Source organism: Grosmannia clavigera (assembly GCF_000143105.1).
Source record: "Grosmannia clavigera kw1407 unplaced genomic scaffold GCSC_108, whole genome shotgun sequence".
NCBI lineage: Eukaryota > Fungi > Ascomycota > Sordariomycetes > Ophiostomatales > Ophiostomataceae > Leptographium > Leptographium clavigerum.
The window spans coordinates 627268-645015 of NW_014040837.1; the positions used below are offsets into that span (position 1 = coordinate 627268).

Here is a 17748-nt window from a genome sequence, read left to right on the forward strand (position 1 = left end):
AATGCAATGGGTATCGTACATGCCTTCTCCCTCCTCACACAGCCCACCGGACCAGGCCGACGGCCAGGGCGATGACCAGGCCCAGCAGTCCAGCCAGCACGACCAGCAAGCCTGTCGGCAGTGGTGGGCGGTGGTTCTTCTTGGTGCCACTGCCAGCCGCCGCGTCCAGCTCGTCGTAGATGCCATCGATCCGCGCAGCCATCTGGGCGCCGGCAAACTGGGAGCGGACACGACGGCGGCCGGCAGCAGCCATGCGGGCGCGCTGGGGATCCGGGATGCTGTCGACCGCCCCCGGCAGGGCTCTGCTCATGATGGTAGTCCAGGCGGCCACGTCGGCGGGCGGCCGCAACCAGCCGGTCTCGTCCTCGACGACCGTTTCGGTCGGGCCGCCGGTATCGCAGGCCAAGACGGGCAGGCCGGCCAGCATGGCCTCGAGTGGGACGATGCCAAAGTGCTCGCGGGCCGGCGTGTAGACAAGCAGACGGGCGGCCTGCAGCAGCACCGTCTTGAGCGCGGACGGGACCGACAGCAGGAAGAGAACGTCGACGTCGGCTGGCACGCCCAAGGCCGAGACCATGGTCTTGGCCGTGGCTGTGCGCAGGCCCAAGTCAGTCGCTAGCCGGTCGAGCTCGCGGTGGTACTCGACGTTCTCGGCCACGCGAGGATCATAGCCGCCTGAATTCGAATTAGCGGGGAGAAGAAGATAGGAGGTTGAAATGAAGAACAGAAGAACAAAAACTCACCTGCTACTACCAGACGGCTGCCTGCTCGTCGTCCGGCCGGCAGCCCGGCAAAAGCCCGCACGGCCAGCCCGACGTCCTTTTTGCGTTCGAACCGGTTGATGCTGAGCAGAAACGGCATGCCGCCCCACGGCAGCACCGGCTCGTCCTTGTCCCTTTCTTCCTTGTCCTCCCCCACCTCGATGCACGGATACACCACCTGCAGGTCCGTATGAGCTGCCAGCTGCGGCCACGTCTCAGCCACGACGCCGCGCGTGAACCGCGAGTTGACCGCCACCGCGTCCGCAAACCCCATGCTCCACTGCTCCAGAGCGTCAAAGGGCATGCGGTAGAGCCGTTTCCACCAGCGCTGCCGGCCTTGCACCAGGAGCAGGTCCGGAAAGTGACAGTAAAAAAGAATCTTTTTCTTGTTTTCCTCGCTTCGCTCGCTTTCTTTTTTTTCCTCGCTTCGCTCGCTTTCTTTCTTTTTCTCGCTTCGCTCGCTTTCTTTCTTTTTCTCGCTTCGCTCGCTTTCTTTCTCCTCGCTTCGCTCGCTTCCACATCGACTGCTCACCCATCGCAGTAGTGGAAGCCCGGCTGAGAGCTGGTCCACAAACAGGGCCGTCGGCCGCAATGCTGCCAGCTCGCCCGACGCCCAGATCTGCACCAGCAGATGTGTCTGTCGCGCGATCGCGCACACAATCGCCAGCCGGCCCAGCACCGTCGGCGGCACCACGCTGCCCCCGCGCACGCGCACGTCCAGCGTCCCGCTGCCCGGACGCACCTCGTCAAAGCAGTGTGCCGGGTCGCAGTGGCTCGTAAAGATCACCACCCGGTGTCCACGCTTCTGCAGGCCCACTGCCGCGTCCACCACCAGCCGCTCCGCTCCGCCGATCCCCAGGTCCGGGTGCAGAAACACCACCGTCCGCGGCTTCTCCGCTGTCGTTCGCGTCGTCGTCCGCGTCGTCGTCGTCGTCGTCTCCGCCATGGCTGTGTGTTGCGGTTGTTGCGTTCCACTTGGCGCGTTCGCTTACGTGACGTGTCTAGAGGTGTGGTGCGAGTACTGTATTTAAACTGTGGACGGCACTGTCCTCGTAAAACTATACGATCACTCCGTACTCCGTAGTGCTCCATATACTCCGTACACTGTACCATACACTGTCTACAGCACTACACCCTAACATACCAAAACATATACTCGTAAACGTACATCCAACCCGTGCATTCATGTCCCATCCCCCTATGCAAACGTATCCTCGGCTCCCCATCGACTTCCGTCCGTCGTCGTGCTTGCTCTCCGGCTCATTCGCGAACTCGTCCGCTCGCTCGCACACTCTCTCGCCCGCTCTCCCATAATGCCCTTCGCATTCAACGCCTCCCACACGGCATCTCGCACTTCGCCCAGATCCCGCCTCACCGGTAGCCCGTCCAGATGCTTCAGCTTCCGGCACGCCTCGCCCACCACCTGCTCGTAGACGCGTCGCCGCATGGCCGTCGCCAGGTCCAGCCTCTGGCAGTATGCCTGGTCCTGTGCCTCGTCTGCAGTCGGAAGCGAAAACGGCTCGGTCGGAACGTCACTGCATACGCTCCCCAACACGCTCCCCGTGACGCTTCCCAGCACGCTGCCCGTGACGCTCCCCGACACACTCCCCGAGACGCTCCCCGAGACGCTCGACACCACCACCTGCACCGGAGGCGGGTAGAAGCCCTGCGAGAGCGGATTGTCCCGCAAATCGGCCTCCACGAGGTGCGCAAAGCCCGCCAGCACCTGGATGGCCGTGTATGCATGGGCCAGCCGATTGCCCGCCACCTGCAGCTTCTTCAGCCGCGAAATGCCCTCGAGACAGCGCAGGTCTGTCATGCCGTTGAAATTGACGTTCAGCTTGCGCAGATTCGGCGTCGTCAACCCAAATTCGTGCGGCAGCGCCGTCAACCCGCAGTTGGCCAGCTCCAGCAGCTGTAGGTTCAGAAAGTCCACGGGCGGATCAAACTTGTCCAGCCGGTTGCCCGACAGGTACAGCTTGCGGATCTCGTACGCGTGGTATAGTGACGAGAGGCTCAGACGCTCCGATGATGCCAGCCGCTGTTCCCGCAGCGACACGCTGTCCAGACGCGCCGTCTTCGAAAAGCCGCGCACGCTCGACAACCGGTTGCGGTCTGCGTGCAGCGTTCGCAGCGATGGCAGCCCTCGAACATCCAGTGACGTCAGTCGGTTGTCGCTCACGTTCAGCGTCCGCAGTTGTGGCAGCACCCAGTTGACATCTGCTCCGAACTGCCGCAGTCCGTTTCGCCGTAGATTCAGTGTTGTCAGAGCGCCCAGCTGCTCCAGCCGCATCGCCGTCTCGATCTCGTTGTCTTCCAGATCTAGTTCCACCAGTCGCTGTAGCCGTGTCCCCGAAAAGTCCACTGCCCGGATCTGGTTGCCTCGTGCTCGCAGCGTCAGCAGAGCGTCGTGGTACTTGATGCCGTCCAGGTCCGTCAAGCTGCAGTTGTCCGCCTTGAGTCCCCGCAGATGCACCAGGTTCTTCAGCCCTGCCAGCGTCTTGACCGCGTTGTTCGACACGTCCAGATACTGCAGGTTCGCCAGGCTCACCCACGACGTCAGCTCCGACAACTGGTTACCCACCACCTTGAGATGTCGCACCGACACGGGCACCCCATTGAGGTTGCGCAGCGCATTTCCTGCCGCGTCCAGTGTCACCAGCTGCGGGCAGAACTCGTCTAGCTTGTGCAGACTCTCCAGCCGCTTGTCCTGCACGTCCAGTTCCTCCAGGTCTTCCCAGAACGGCTCTGACGGCTCTACCTCTGCCAATCGCTTCACCAGGCTCTGCAGGCTCTGCGACATCACTGCCGTCGACTCGTCTCCCGTCACCAGGTGTCGTGCCCCACGCACGTAGCTCGCCTCGAGCGCCAGAGACCGGTCGTGGTGGATGGTGAATTCGGACATCGGACTGAGCGACATCATCCCCACGTATTGTGCCATCACCTCCTCGTCGTCGCCTCGTCCCGCCAGCGCGTCCATCGTCCGATCGCCTGGGGTCGTCACCAGCACGCTGATGTTTGTTCGTTGCCGCCGTGGAGTCCCTTGTTCTTTGCTCTCGCTGCCTGTTTTGGCTTCATGCTGGTCAGACGTCGCGTCGAGTCGCCGCTCTGTGCTGTCTTCCTCTCTCTCTTCGATTCGCGAAATCGGCCGTGCCACAAACGCTCGTCCGGCCAGCGAGAATCTTCTTGACGGCCCCCGCGATGTGCTCCGCGATCTGGACGGCGTGTCTGTGCGCTTCAGCTGCACCGAGACAGTCCGTTCCCGTCCACGCTGCACCGCTGGTATTGATCCGTCCTCAGTCGCTGTCGTGCTCTCGTTCCGCTCCGCTATGCCTCCGTGTCTGCAGTCGTCCTCGTCCTCGTCTGCCACAAAGTCCTGGATAAAGGACGCTATCGGCGACGAGAAACTGATCGCCAGCTGCCGTCTCTTCAGCGCCATCGACTGCGGTCCACGGCCTTCATCGATGCTTATTTCGTGTTCGACCGCTCCGTCATCCCCGTCTTGCAACGGTGCGGCTGCAAAGTCAGACTTGGTCACGAGCGTCGGCCCCGAACGCCTCGTCGGGCTCTGCGTCGGTGTCGTAGACATGCCTGCGCTTTCCTGTGCCGCCGATGCAGACACGCTTCTCAGGTTGTGCAGCTCCATTGTCACATCCACCGAGAGATCGGGAATGTCTGCAAACGGGTCGTCTTCGCTGCAATCCGACGGCAGAGAATGAAAATTGCCCGAGAACTGGCTCGAGCTGCCGTTCCTCCTCTTGATCCAGATGTTGTTGTCCCTGTCCAGCATCATGTTGCCGACCTGGTCCGGAATCAGGTGCGATACCTTGTCTGGCGCGATTGTCTTTCGCGACTCAGAGCCGTGAGATGATCCCGACGGAAACGATCGCCTAGAGAAGTCCGACCCCACAGATCCCTGTGACAGCTGCGATGTCATGCCGTCTCGCAGACTAGACTGCGCACTCGGCGACTCGCTTCGTCGCCGTCTTGGGCCCTCTGATATTCGCATATTCGGCGGGTCACTGATCGTCTCACTGTCAAGATGGATAGACCGCGTCGTCGACGACACGAGATCGGCCAGGTCGCTGCGCTCTGCGTACTGCTTCAGTCGCGCGATCACCTCAGGATCCTCCTGTATCCTCGTCACCCGCGGCACCGGCTTGCCCTCGCGGCTCGGTGGTCGTGAGAACGGCTCCTGTGTCGACTGTTGAGATGAGCCGTCAGAGTCATCATCCGCTTTCTCTGCGATCACCGGCGTCTCCATCTCCGACTCTTCCAAGCTTGCCAGTCCGCTCTGGATCCCGCCCCCACGGTTTCGCAGCATTGCCATGATCTTGTTCGCTTCGTTCATAAAGTCCTCCGTCCTAATGGATGGCTTCCGGTCGCTATCCATATGGGCGCCTGTCGCAGGACCCGCCTGACTGCTGTTCGCCGAACCCTCCCAGTTCTCATTGGCATCCATGTCGGCACGCGAGTCGTCGTCTTGCCCGTCGGCATCTGCCGAATTCTGGCTTGGATTCGTTGATGTCCTTCCGCTAGACGAGGGTGCGAGGGGCCATCGGATCTGACGATTCGCGAGAACATCGGGCTCTGCAGACTGAAACTCGTCCTCCTCGCGAGCTTCCCGGCGTTTTCTCGCCACAGCGGACTGCGTCTTCGCATGTGTCGCACGCACAGAGCTCAAAGCCGTCTGCGGCCATTCGATCCCAAATGCAATATCCGACTTGTGCAGCGTGCGTCTCCGCTTGGGCGTAGAATCTTTAAACGGCGACGTCCGCAGCCTCTTTTCAGACCCAGATGCAAATCGTCGTGGCGTTTCCGGCGATGCCCGCAACTCAGCTAGATCGGTCGAGTGTGGTCTTACAGAGCTCTTCGTTCCGCTCACTCGCTGTCGATGGACATGCAGTTCGCCTTCGCTCTCTGGCAGCGCACCCGATCGTCCCACATAGAAAGGCAGCTTTGGAATTTTCTCGCGAGAAAGCTTCATTTTACGGATCGGAACGGCCTCCTCGTCCGGTCCGTTTTCGCTGAATGAAAACCCGTCCAGCTCGCCACTTCCGAAGTGAGCTGAGCTCTGTCGGGACGCCTGGGTAGGCTCCATGTTGAGCCGGTGTGGACTGCCGCTGATGACTGACGACATGTCTAGTTTAGACTGATCGTCTGCTTCGCGAAAGGCCGAGAGGTCGGCAGATAATTGGGAGCCGTTGGACAGCTGGTCTTCAAATTGGCTGATCCTCCGCATCAACGTTTGATTTGTAAACGTGTCGTACGGCCCAAATAGCTTGAGGGGACTGCCAGAAGTTGAGAAGAGTGACTGGGGTTCGCTCAACGGCTTCGCTGGGCTTGGATTGGGTGCACGCGGCAGCATGGGAGTGTGCTGCCTCTCCAATGTTGTCTTCTCTGACCGGATGCTAGGAAACTGTTTGGGCGTGCTGGCTTGGAGAGACTCCTCGGGGAGCATCTCTGACGTGTCTGCCTCCAGAGATGGACTCAGCAGACGGATGCGAAATGAGCCATCGGAAGACCGGCCACCCCTCCTAAAGTTGATAAATCCACCCATTTTCTCGTACTCCTCCGTGCTCTCTGGGTTCCGGAGCTTTGTATCCAGGCCGATAGACTCGTCATGCGCCATGTTCTCGCCAGCCTTGTCCGTCAGGGCTACCTGGTTCCAGCGCAGATTCTCCAGCCGCCGCTTCAGTTCGCCGGGCGGAAGCTCGACTTGCCCAAACACAGCGCCACTGCCGTCCTTGTCCCCCTTTTCCGGCGAGATGAGAATAGCACTAAAACTTTCGTTGCGAAGCACACTCTGCCCACTCGTAAATCTCGACTCTTGTTTCATCGGCATGAAAACGTGGTTTTCCTCGGAAACTGCAAGCCCTCCTGTTGTGTCTGCTTCTGCCGGCTCGCTCACATGTTGGCCACTTCTGTCGATGCCAGCATTCCGGTCACTTTGGACACTATGGGCACTACAGTCTGCCTCTTCAATCACTGGCATGTCGCTAGGGTCCTCTATTCGTAGCATAAATTGCCGGGGCTGCTGCGGAAGTTCTGGCGCCGGACAGCCATCAACGCTATCGTAGGACATGTCGTAGTGCCGCTGACTCACCGGCGGACTGGACGGTAACGTGGTATCGTGTCGTGACTCGTCATGTTGGGGCTCTTGCCCACCAGCTTCGACTACCTTAAAATCTTCGAACGCCTGTTCTGTTCCTCTCTGCCCCTCATCCTGTTGCTCTTCTTCTTCGGCCGCCACAGACACCTCCACTTTGGCGGGAGCTGCTGGTGGCTGGAAGATGTTCTCCAGGCCCAAGCGCGTAGGGCTGAATAGGTCTCGCTGTTCTCCAAATCCCAAGGCACCCTCGACGAGTCTCCGCCTCCACTCCGGAGTGCCACCCTTATTCGGAGATGTGCCCGACGGTTTGCGCTCGACCGTGTTGTGCACCACAGATCCTGCCGCAGACGCCGATCCTGACCGCTGGGAGAGCTTGTCTTGGTCTTGGACTTTCAACTCTCCCGGCAGCTTCGACTGCTTGGGGCGCGAGCTGAGTATGTTGATTTCATTTGCGCTTCGTTGGCTGAGAACATTACTGCTGTTCGCAGGAGACACCGACGGGAATTGTCTGACCGAACCGGGTGAAGGGCCGGGGCTTGACTGAGTGCTGGATACTGTCTCGTTCGGCTTTCTGGAAATCGTGGTAGACTCTACGGCTGCGCACTGCGATGTGTCGGAGCCATTTTGGGACACCCAGTCCTCAGAGAGGGAGTCAAGCCAAGCATGGCCCATTGCGCTAATATGGGTAAGAATTGATCGGTCGGAGACGTATGGGCGGTGTTATTTTAATTTTATTCCATATAGCACTAGGAAGATAGAGGTAAGAAATGTCGTCTGCAAGAGGTAGACGATGTTGATAATGTTTTGGCGGGGATGTGCTAATGTTTTGTTTGGAAGACTGTAGAGTTGCCGGCCATATACAAACGCTCAATAGAATAATTCCGGATAGAGAGAATGGGGGATAATAGTTTCGAGGCCACGAGACGCATGCGGGATGAGGGCATGCGCACAGCTTTTGTATGGTCGCGGCGGTCGACGTTCAAGGTTATTGCGTCTAGCTTGCGATTTGTGATTTATCAAAACGGAACCCAATCGCGTCTGCCATATCGGGAAAACAGATAAACATGTGGATATTGTTGCTGTGACAACAATACTTATCCCCCACTGGACCACCCTAATCCGTAAAAAAAAGTCAGCGACAGAACAATGAAGTCAGCAGCTATTACCCGTAGTATCAAATTCTTGTACAGGCTCTGTCTCGTGCATTCGAATTTCTATTTTGCACTTAACTTCCATGACCATTCGCATTTTTAGACAAATCTTCCAGGAATTTTCGGATAATAGACAGCGGCGGCAGCTTTGGAGTATATATTTGTCACGTGATGTGGTTTAATTGATTTACGCGAGCGCGTCTCCCAACGCGTCAGACGTACAGACGTGACAAGGCAGGTACAGCCCAGCCCCACAGCTAAGCGTCCGAGCTTCGAATGTTTCTGAGTAGCACCCAATCTAATTAAAACTCGCAACGTTATCTTACTAAACAATCACGATGGTCGCGGCGGTGTGGTGACAACATACTCGAAACTGGCAAGCCAAACCCCTCATTGGCCTAGGCCTAGCTTAACATCGTTATTGACCTACAACGAACATGACGTCCGGTCGCAGGAGGTTGGGCAGAGAGGCCATGTTTGAGCTGCCCAGCTTCGGAAACGAGCCAATATTCTTCGAGCCAACTCACTGCCCCGACGACATTTTATACTCCGGCTCCGAAGACGAGTACTACGACAGTCCCTCTGCTCGATCACGCTCTTGCGAGGACCAGGCACGGCTGTTCCTTGAAGGGAGACGACCCTTCCTTTTGTCAGCATCCTTAAAGGGCCCCTTTGATGGGGCTAAGGGCTGGAACAACCCATGGAGAGGAAAAGGTGGTGGAGTTGCAATCCCTCAAGCCAGGCGGTTGAGGGGTCCAGAGTCCAGTCCCCCGGCCATCGACATCGCCGTTGTGCCGTCTGTGGATAGCGCACCACACTCAGAGGTGGCTACCTGGAGAGTGGATGCCAGAACACCGTTTGAGTCGGAAAACAAGCTATGGCGATCGCCTACCACAGAAATGGATGCAACAGACCAAGTTACGAATCGAAGCTGGCTTCGAAGAAGAAACCTTAAGCGGGCGAACCCAATCGACGACGATGAGTTCGCAGTGTCACCAACTGCGACTGTTCACCGTAACAAGTCCAGGAAACTGGCCGGCGCGGCACAATGTGCTTCTTTGTTACTGGAAGCTGCTAGAGGTCAGGGTTGTGCTGAAGGTGATATCCTTGGGAAAGAAAGCCCGCCAGAGCTTCAAGAACCAGCATACGAAACCTACTCCCGAGCACCTTCGCCAGATTTAGAGGCTTCTCGGACGACCTTGAAGCCGAACGGCAATCTTGAGGATCAACGGAACACAAGCCCCTATTGTCAGAAGGGCAACAAATCAAATATCGTGAAGAACGACAGAGCCTCAAGTATCACCTTTCAAGAAAGTGAATTGGCCTTAAGATTCTATACCGACGACGATGCCGTATCGCCGCGATCACCAGCACTTGCAACTGCGAATCAACCAGAATATGTGACGAGCAATCCATGGAGCAGCAATAATTCTGCCTCGGACAGTTTAGCAGAGAAAGGAGCTCTCGAGGAGAACACCATAATGCACGATACCCTTAACATGACTGGCACCGCGATTTCACAGCCCGGCTTCTCCGCTGCCTCTCCTGGCGGCTTGGAGGCGCTTTCGTCTGATCAGAGAAACACGTCATATTGCGATACGCTTATACGGAACCCCTTCAGCGATAGGCTGGGTCGGTTGAATGATGTGGTTGACCAACTATCGGATGTCTCTGGCGGAAGCGTCGAGAAGCTCAATGAGACTGATTTGCCTATGGAGGAGAAGAATGGACATGGCTCAAGAGATGTGCTTGATGAAGCTGGCAATGTGGAAGCTGAAAAGAGCTGGCTGGATACGCAGGACCAAAGTCCTTGGGCAAAGGATCCGTCCGTCATGCCTAGCACGCCGAGAAAACCTACAGCTGAAGTCAATGCAGAGGATCTCGAGGGGGTCCCGGATCTTCGCGGCGTGGGAACTGAGCCAGACCGACTTCGAGTGAATGAAACTATTACGAAAACGGCGGTCCCCATCCAGACACAGAGTCCATGGTTGAAAGAGATATCATTGGAGCCGAGCCTTCTTGATTTAAATCAGCTGGTCCCGTCAGCAATAAAGGACGAAGAAAAGTTGCTACCAACGGACACGACCAACAAAGACATGGCCGTTACGTTGGATCAAAACCCCTGGGTGGACGAGATCAGTCATACAGAGGAATCTCTTCCCTCGTCACTGCCACAGCTACCTACTTCCCCCAACTCGCCTAGCTCGCCTGGATTCGTCTCGCAAACGGCATGGGAGCAGCAGCAGGTAAAAGGCATACCTGGTCCCTCCGCCGCTCCTCCTCTGCCGTCATCGGTCATTACACCTTCCACGCCAGAAATGAAACGCTCCAATTTGCCCTCTCCAGACCTTACAGTCTCTATCAAGTCCTTCAGAAAATTCCGGTCGCTTACACCGACTCCACCCCAGCGGCGAACAACACAGCCAGGCGGTCTTCGGTCTGTACTACTTCCACCCCGGAGCAAGCGAGATGCCCGTTCTGGAAAACATGATCGCCGGGTCTGCTTCGTTTTCCCAGAGCAGGAAGACAACAGTGGCTTCCCCTTTACGTACCTCTATGATGTTGAAGATAAAGAGGAAGGCCAGGACGATAAAGCACCCACAGGAGGGCATACGCCCTTGCAGTCAGCCCATGGCGTGCGAGGAGGAGGAGTTCCCAGCTCGTTGCAAAGCCGCAGCCAGAGAGCTACATCGCCACCACCACGACAGTCAGTAATGGCCGAAGCCCTACCAAGCGAGGTGGAGAAATTTCAAGGGCATTTTGCCTCTGTGGCCAGTCGATGCCACCCAGGACCGGCCGGCGAGAACCCTGTTGGCTGGGCCACAGTCAATGGTGCAAGGCGATCTCATTTTCGACAGACTGGACTCAATGAGCTCGAAACAGTCGTTGTGGATGTTTTTGGTAGCAGTCCGTTGTTTGGTAACATGACCGAGACATCCAAGACTTGTAAGGCATCGCAAGGGGACCCGGCTGTTTGTCGCTCTGCAAACTGTACAAAACACGGTGGATATGACAGGGACAAGGAGAACATGTGGGATCAGCCCACGGATTCAAAAGAGCGGTCTGCAGGATGCGACGACCACGCCGTCGACGATGTCCAAGAGGTTCTGGAAAACCTTGGAGACTTCCTTGGTATGTGGGATGTAGACACGGAGCTGTCGAAGGCGACAACGGGTGAATTATAATAGTATATGGGAGTGAAAGCCTGCGACCGATAGGATTTGGCTCGGTGTCTCTTTCAGCATACGGCTGGTGGCACGGCGTGTTTGCCACGTTGTACTAGACAACGTGATGCGGGCGCTGGCATTGGGTTTGTGGTGAGCATGTGCACAAATAATTATTTGAAAAAACAACTAGTAAATCGGAAACAAAGGCTCTGATATTCAAAGGGGCCGTATCAAAGAACAACGTGCCGAAAGCAGACATATGCTGCAGAATCGAAGAAAGCAAACGAACCGGCATGCCAGTATACAACCTGTTATTTTTGGTTCTTCGAGGTTTTATCATGGTATTTTCATACAGAATTGCCTCTAGTTTTACTCTTCTCGAGAAACACATGGTCAGACATGTACCACTTTTTAGACATCTTAGAAGGTAGAGGATACCAACGTCTTGTATCGATTAACGACTGTATATACGAAGCCATGAAAAGGGGCAAGCAGGTGTGCCGCAAGCAGTATGATATGAACGCTCCGATGCTCTTCACGATCTATTAGCTCTGCATCGGGTAGGCTGGCTTTCCCTTCACCGCAAAATGGCCTCGTTCAATGAGTACCTCATTACCTGCGCAAATCTAAAGGCATGGGCCTGTGTGAGTATGATTGCTATGATCAAGGGAGTATCTCACTTGTTATAAATACGAAATCCGGGGCCAAGGCTGAGGTCTTCCCTTGACCAAACAAGTTCACCCAGCCCCCACACGTGAGGGCTTAACCCATGTTCAAGTGGGCGCCCGCTTTCCAGGAGTGTATGTGTGTGTGTGTTTAATCCGCTATTACCTAGTTCTACATACGAAAGTAGATAACGATATTATATCCTGAATATACTGGCCTGAAGTGAGCCTAGAACTCTGAGGAAAAAACATATAGCCGTGGTAGCTTTCCAAAAGCACATTGTGATACTTGAACAACTCAACCACTCCCCAAAGTGATCTACGATTGAGCGACTCAAAACGTACCACAGAATGGTAGCTCGTAATTGAAGAAGACCACACATCGGGCAGAATTGCCCTGTCGTTGATCAGCCACGGCAGCCTAGTTCATTGGTACTTTTTATTTTCTATTTGAAAATGCATTCATACAATCTGCACATGCCACAGACAAGAGACGGGGAGAGCTCGGCTGCTCCGAGTCTCGGACGTGGATTGCCGAAATCACCTGTTGGGTGCATCCATTGGCAGCGGTAAGAACTGCCATTGTAAGATATTTTAGTATGACGGGGAAAGGGGGACAGTCTTATACGAGCATGGAGAATGCACTAAACAGCTGAGCTCATGGTAGCGGTCCGCAAGGCGGGAAGTGCACGTTCGGTGTTGATTGGTGATGAGGCCCTGTTTGGCTGCATCGGAGAGCCGTTGCAGGCGAAGAGGATCCCCTTTTTTCCCACTGGGGCGATCCCACGTCACCCAGCTGTAAGCGGTCTGGCTAATGTCGGGCTGACTCTAATAGATTCAGCCGTGTATCTTTGTAGCATTCCTGTAGCCGTGTTTCGATTCGGTGATGATATGCCAAATTATGTCTCATTTTGAGGGGAAGGATAAATAGCTTTTGAACCTGGGATTACTGCCGCATGAGACACCCATCCCGTGCATCTCAGGCCTTGCATGTCGGACCTTTAAAGGCCCTTTCCATCCTATGCACCCTCCTGCTCTACATGTGCACCTTCTGATATGAAGTCATAGCAGCCAACTCGTAAGATTCATGATAAAGACGGATCTGCGGAACGGCCTAGCGGAAGCGACTTGCTGCTATTGTTTGGTACTGTAATAAATCAGTCTAGCCATACTATCGTGAGCGACAGCTGGAAGACAAAGGACAGCGCCGATCGCTGTCCATTCAAACGTCAAATGCAATTAGGACGTCGATTAGTCCGACCATCTCGATCAAACTAGTCACTGACCTAGGCATTAACTGATTGAGGAACGCTTCGCTCCCTCACAAAATCTCCCTTGAACCAGAGCCTGTATTTCCAGCACGTTACTGTATAAAGGCCCTAGACGGAAATTCCACCACCTAGTAGCCATGGCACAGCCCACGTGCCGGCTTACATACTCCGTACGTCGTACGTCGTACATAGTAGCAAAAAACGCCCGGACCACCCAATACTAAACTGTTTTTATCGGATTTTATTAGCACTATTATTATTTGGCTGCCCACCGAAACCGCACTTTTCTATTCCCCTCCAATTCGGAATCCTTTTTTACCATTCACAATCACTTATTTAGATACTTCCCCCCACAACAGAACACGGCGGCCGCACCCCATCCTGCCCACCACACGAGCGCCGGGATTACCCAAACACAAAAGCATAGGTACTGGAGCGCTTTACCCCTCTCAGCGGTCAACTCGACTTTTTTGTTTATTTCCAAAACGGAGACGCTCCGTGAGGGCGGACTCTACAGATTGTTCGAAAACTGGCATTTGCATTGGCTATTGGAAGCTCTGTGCAGCGATATTTAACCGACTCTCATGGCAACGGCTCGACAACCGACAAACGGAAGCAGCAGCAGCAGCAGCGGCCGCTACAGTGGCAGTTCCGTTGGTGAGACCGGGCACAGCGGTCAACCTTTGCAACAAGGCGTTCAGGGCGAGCAGAATGGCGACAGCATTGATTGCTCAGGACAATCCCACGAAACCGCCCAATGCCACCAGCCGGGCGTCGACCCTCTGATACCGACGCGCTCCGTCCTGCCAATGTCTTCCCAAGCCTCTTCGTCGTCGACGGCAACTACTGCCGTCGAGATACCCTCGGCTAATTTTGTTGCGCGTCTTCATCACCCCCATCAGTCAGGTATCAATGCGAAACAGGCACCTTCCTCCCAACCTGATCACAAGGTCATATTCTCTGTCCCGGCTCCTGCGCTAGAACGCTCCTCTGGCCGTGGGTATTTCGGTGGCGGAGCCCCATTAGACGACACAATGGCCCGTGATCTGTTTGGGGCAGCTGAGCATTCTGACGGCTCAGTGGCAACACCGTCTGCCGATGATAGCTGGCAACCGACCGACTATCAGAAGGCGGATGCTAGGCGAAATTCGCACGCCGTGGCTGGCTTGCCAGCAGGGCCTACATCTCACCCTCAGACCACTGGTCATCATGCAGATGGGCGTCGAGATTCCGACGATAAGTCCGATGGCAGTGCTGACACGGCTGTAGAAGCCGAGGATGGGGAGGATTCTGGCGAGGAGAAAATATCGTCGGCTTTGTTTGTTCCCCACCAGAGCGTGGAAGTGGACGCGTTGCCAACGCCCCTGCGCGGGAGTTCCTCCTGCGCGAGCTTGAATTCGACAGCACCCTCGGTCAGCACGCGAAAATCCTCTCGCGATAACTTCCACGACTGGCACCCCGCCGAACATGCAAATCACATGAGCCCGGAAGAGTTGAGTTTGGAAGAGTACGGACGGACGCCTCGTCCAGCACTCAGGGACCACCAGTTTGCCATCAAAGAGCAGCTGAGACAGGGGACACAGACAGGTCTGATCTCAGTAGGGATCGACAGCTCAAAAGGGTCGGCACAACCGTCGCGACCTGCATCACAGTACTTTGAAGAGACAGTGCAGGAGCCGGAACCCATTCTACACCAGCCACTAGACGCAATCGAGCTCATCCCGTACAAGCACCAAGTCGGAGGTCATACCACCTTGTGGCGATTCTCCAAGCGCGCCGTATGCAAGCAGCTGACCAACAGAGAGAACGAGTTCTACGAAACAATTGAGCGTTACCACCGTGACCTGCTTCCTTTCTTGCCGAGGTGAGTGATGGCTTACCTCCCCTTCACGGCCAAGCCCTGAATGCTGACGTCATAGATACATCGGGGTCCTCAACGTGACGCTACACAAACAGCCGCGACGCAGGTCCACGTTTAAGAGGGACGACAACGCAGCGACGGACCGGAAGCAAATAAGCGAACTCAGTACGCAGATCAAAGCCAGCGGTGGAAGCGGATCGTCCTTGGCTCAAGACGAAACCCGAGTAATTAGCCAGTCTCTCCAGGCTTCACAAACACAGGTGCCTACAGTGACGTTCATCGACAACCAACACATCCTACCGAGACACCTGTTACAGCCGGCAATCGGCACGACCGGCGTGCCGAAATATTTATTCGGGGACTATTCTATGGAACAGGCCGAGACGCCATCCCATCTGCAGTCGGTAAACGATGAAGGGCCACACGGGTCTGTACGCTCGGGGCAATCTAGTGCTATGATGCAGCGGCCGGTTCTAGAGGAACGCCATGCTAATAGCTGGGGAGCCACCATGGTGAACAAGAGATTGCGCAACGAGGTGTTCAACGACGCCTTCCTGAAGCAGCCAGTCGACGTTCAAAAATACCAGAAAGCGAGCACTAGGGCCATCCCTCGCAAGGCGCTACAGCATATACTCCGTCAGGCCAATTCTGAAACCAGTCTGACAGTCCAGCGCGAGGACAAGGAAAGCACGGATGCGCCCCCTGCGAGCGGGTTGTCGCAGGCGCTTCTGCTGCAGGACAAGGGCGATCTAGGGGTGGTCGACCACATGGACGAAGAAGTCATCATTGATGGCGACGCACCCGAAGACGTGACTGGCACTAGTGCTCCGGAGGCTCATGTTGTCGCCGACCAGCTTCGCCCACGCCATAAACGGCGGCGGTACTCTGGCACAGGCCTTAGACGGAGACCTAGGAATGTTTCCGACCCCAGAGGAGACCTAAAGTATTACGAGGGGCCAGATGAAGCTGCCTACAAGGCTGACATTGAAGACATGACTGCTATCAATACCAACACCAATACCAACACTAGTCGATCATCGTTTACCACGTCGGTGGAGGCTACTCCCGGAGAACAGTCTCCTGAAATCGACCAGACAGCACAGGATTGGACAGCCACGGATGGTAGCAACAATGTCAGCACGAGCAGCACAACTCCGGCCCTTGCGATTAAAAAGAACCCACTGCGCAGCCGGGGACACAACGATGCCACTCCCACTGCAGTCACGCCGTATCGTGCTCCTACTGCATCAGCCATGTCACCGACACCGGCTTTTAGAAAGATTCCGCGACCAGTCAATCCCAAGGAGGCGCAGAGACAGACCGGTTCCAGACAGGAATTCTTTTTGTTGCTAGAAGATCTCACGGCGGGCATGAAGCGGCCGTGTATTATGGATCTGAAGATGGGCACCCGGCAGTACGGCGTGGACGCAACGCCTAAGAAGCAGCTGTCGCAGCAGCGCAAGTGTGCCACCACTACATCGCGCGAGCTCGGCGTGCGGGTCTGCGGAATGCAGGTCTGGGACGTGAGCAAGCAATGTTACCTCTTCCGAGACAAATACTACGGGCGCAACGTCAAGGCCGGGCAAGAGTTCAGGGATGTGCTGCGGCGCTTTCTGTGTGACGGCAAGGACTCACGGAGCGTTCTTCGACACATTCCTAACATGCTGCACAAGTTGGGTCAGCTGGAGGCTATCGTGCAGCGGCTTCGCGGATACCGGTTCTATGCGGCGAGCCTGCTCGTGTTCTACGACGGCGACCAGACTGAGCCGACTGACGAGATGACCGAAGACGAGATGGCCGTGGAGGACTCGACCGATTTCTTCACCGACACGGAGGACATGCGCGAAGAGCTCGTGCGGCGGCGCCGACATCACCACCGAAACAGGCGCAATATCGACTTCAAGATGGCAGACTTTGCCAACAGCGTGACGGCCGCCGATCTGGCCAAGGATCGGCCGTGTCCACCGCAGCATCCGGCCGATGTCGATCGCGGCTTTTTGCGCGGCCTGCGGACGCTGCAACTCTACCTTCGGCAGATTCAACGCGACGTCCGGACAGAGCTTGGCCTCGCCTGCCAGCTGCGCGAGATGGACGTTGGCGAGCTCTCGCTGGAGGACTCGGCCGACGAGAACGATGAAGACGGCCTGGTCAGTGCATAGGCTGATGTCGACCGGATCTCTTCGTCTGCCCATCATCTGCGGCTGTTTCCCCCTCCCCTTTTTAATATTTTTAAAACACCTCTTACTTTCTTCTACTACATCCTTGTACGGGTTTGCGCTGTTTGGCAGTCTAGGGTGGGGTTTTTATTCAACAGGAGGGGGGACGGACTGGTGGACTGGTGGTTATGGCGGAGCCGGCGTTTGCGGTCTGCGTACTGTTGATTATAGTCTCTTTCTTTCCGTCTGGTCTGTTGCTTTGCTTCTTTTCCGGGTTCTCAGAATGATGGCAGTCGGAGGGGGAACTTGGGGCGCAACGTTTCTTTTTCTCATACCCCTTTTTGCCGCATTACTCTGGCGTTTTGCTTTGCCTGCTTGTCTTTGTTTTATAGTTTGTTTATTATTTTTGTTGCCCGCTTTTCCTTACAGTTCACACACGATGGGAACGGATGTCATGGGAAGGGCAATGGAATGACGGGAAAGGATACAACGACCGATAGAATGTGTATGAATGCGACATGTGTCGTGGCCGGGTTTTCAAATTCTCTCTTCTTTTATTCGTAATATGTCTGTCACAGGGCGGATGGGAAAACGGAACACGGAA

General features: G+C 55.8%; 4 protein-coding genes across 4 annotated transcripts; 2 read left to right on the forward strand and 2 right to left on the reverse strand.

Annotated features, from left to right (window-relative positions):
- Nucleotides 1-34: 34 nt before the first annotated feature.
- CMQ_6574 (alpha-mannosyltransferase) lies at nucleotides 35-1707 on the reverse strand (the record flags this gene model as incomplete). Its single annotated transcript, XM_014320260.1, has 3 exons — nucleotides 35-675; nucleotides 744-1089; nucleotides 1294-1707. 3 exons carry the CDS (start codon nucleotides 1705-1707, stop codon nucleotides 35-37), a joined length of 1401 nt encoding a protein of 466 aa, XP_014175735.1.
- Nucleotides 1708-1959: 252 nt separating this feature from the next.
- CMQ_6738 (conserved leucine-rich repeat protein) lies at nucleotides 1960-7545 on the reverse strand (the record flags this gene model as incomplete). The annotated part of the gene is made up of 1 exon (XM_014320424.1): nucleotides 1960-7545. One exon carries the CDS (start codon nucleotides 7543-7545, stop codon nucleotides 1960-1962), a length of 5586 nt encoding a protein of 1861 aa, XP_014175899.1.
- A 916-nt stretch (nucleotides 7546-8461) lies between these two features.
- CMQ_7024 (uncharacterized protein) lies at nucleotides 8462-11209 on the forward strand (the record flags this gene model as incomplete). Its single annotated transcript, XM_014320710.1, has 1 exon — nucleotides 8462-11209. The coding sequence occupies one exon, from the start codon at nucleotides 8462-8464 to the stop codon at nucleotides 11207-11209; it is 2748 nt and encodes a 915-aa protein (XP_014176185.1).
- A 2502-nt stretch (nucleotides 11210-13711) lies between these two features.
- Nucleotides 13712-17147, forward strand: CMQ_6731 (inositol hexaphosphate kinase; the record flags this gene model as incomplete). The annotated part of the gene is made up of 2 exons (XM_014320417.1): nucleotides 13712-14991; nucleotides 15047-17147. 2 exons carry the CDS (start codon nucleotides 13712-13714, stop codon nucleotides 17145-17147), a joined length of 3381 nt encoding a protein of 1126 aa, XP_014175892.1.
- Nucleotides 17148-17748: the final 601 nt, after the last annotated feature.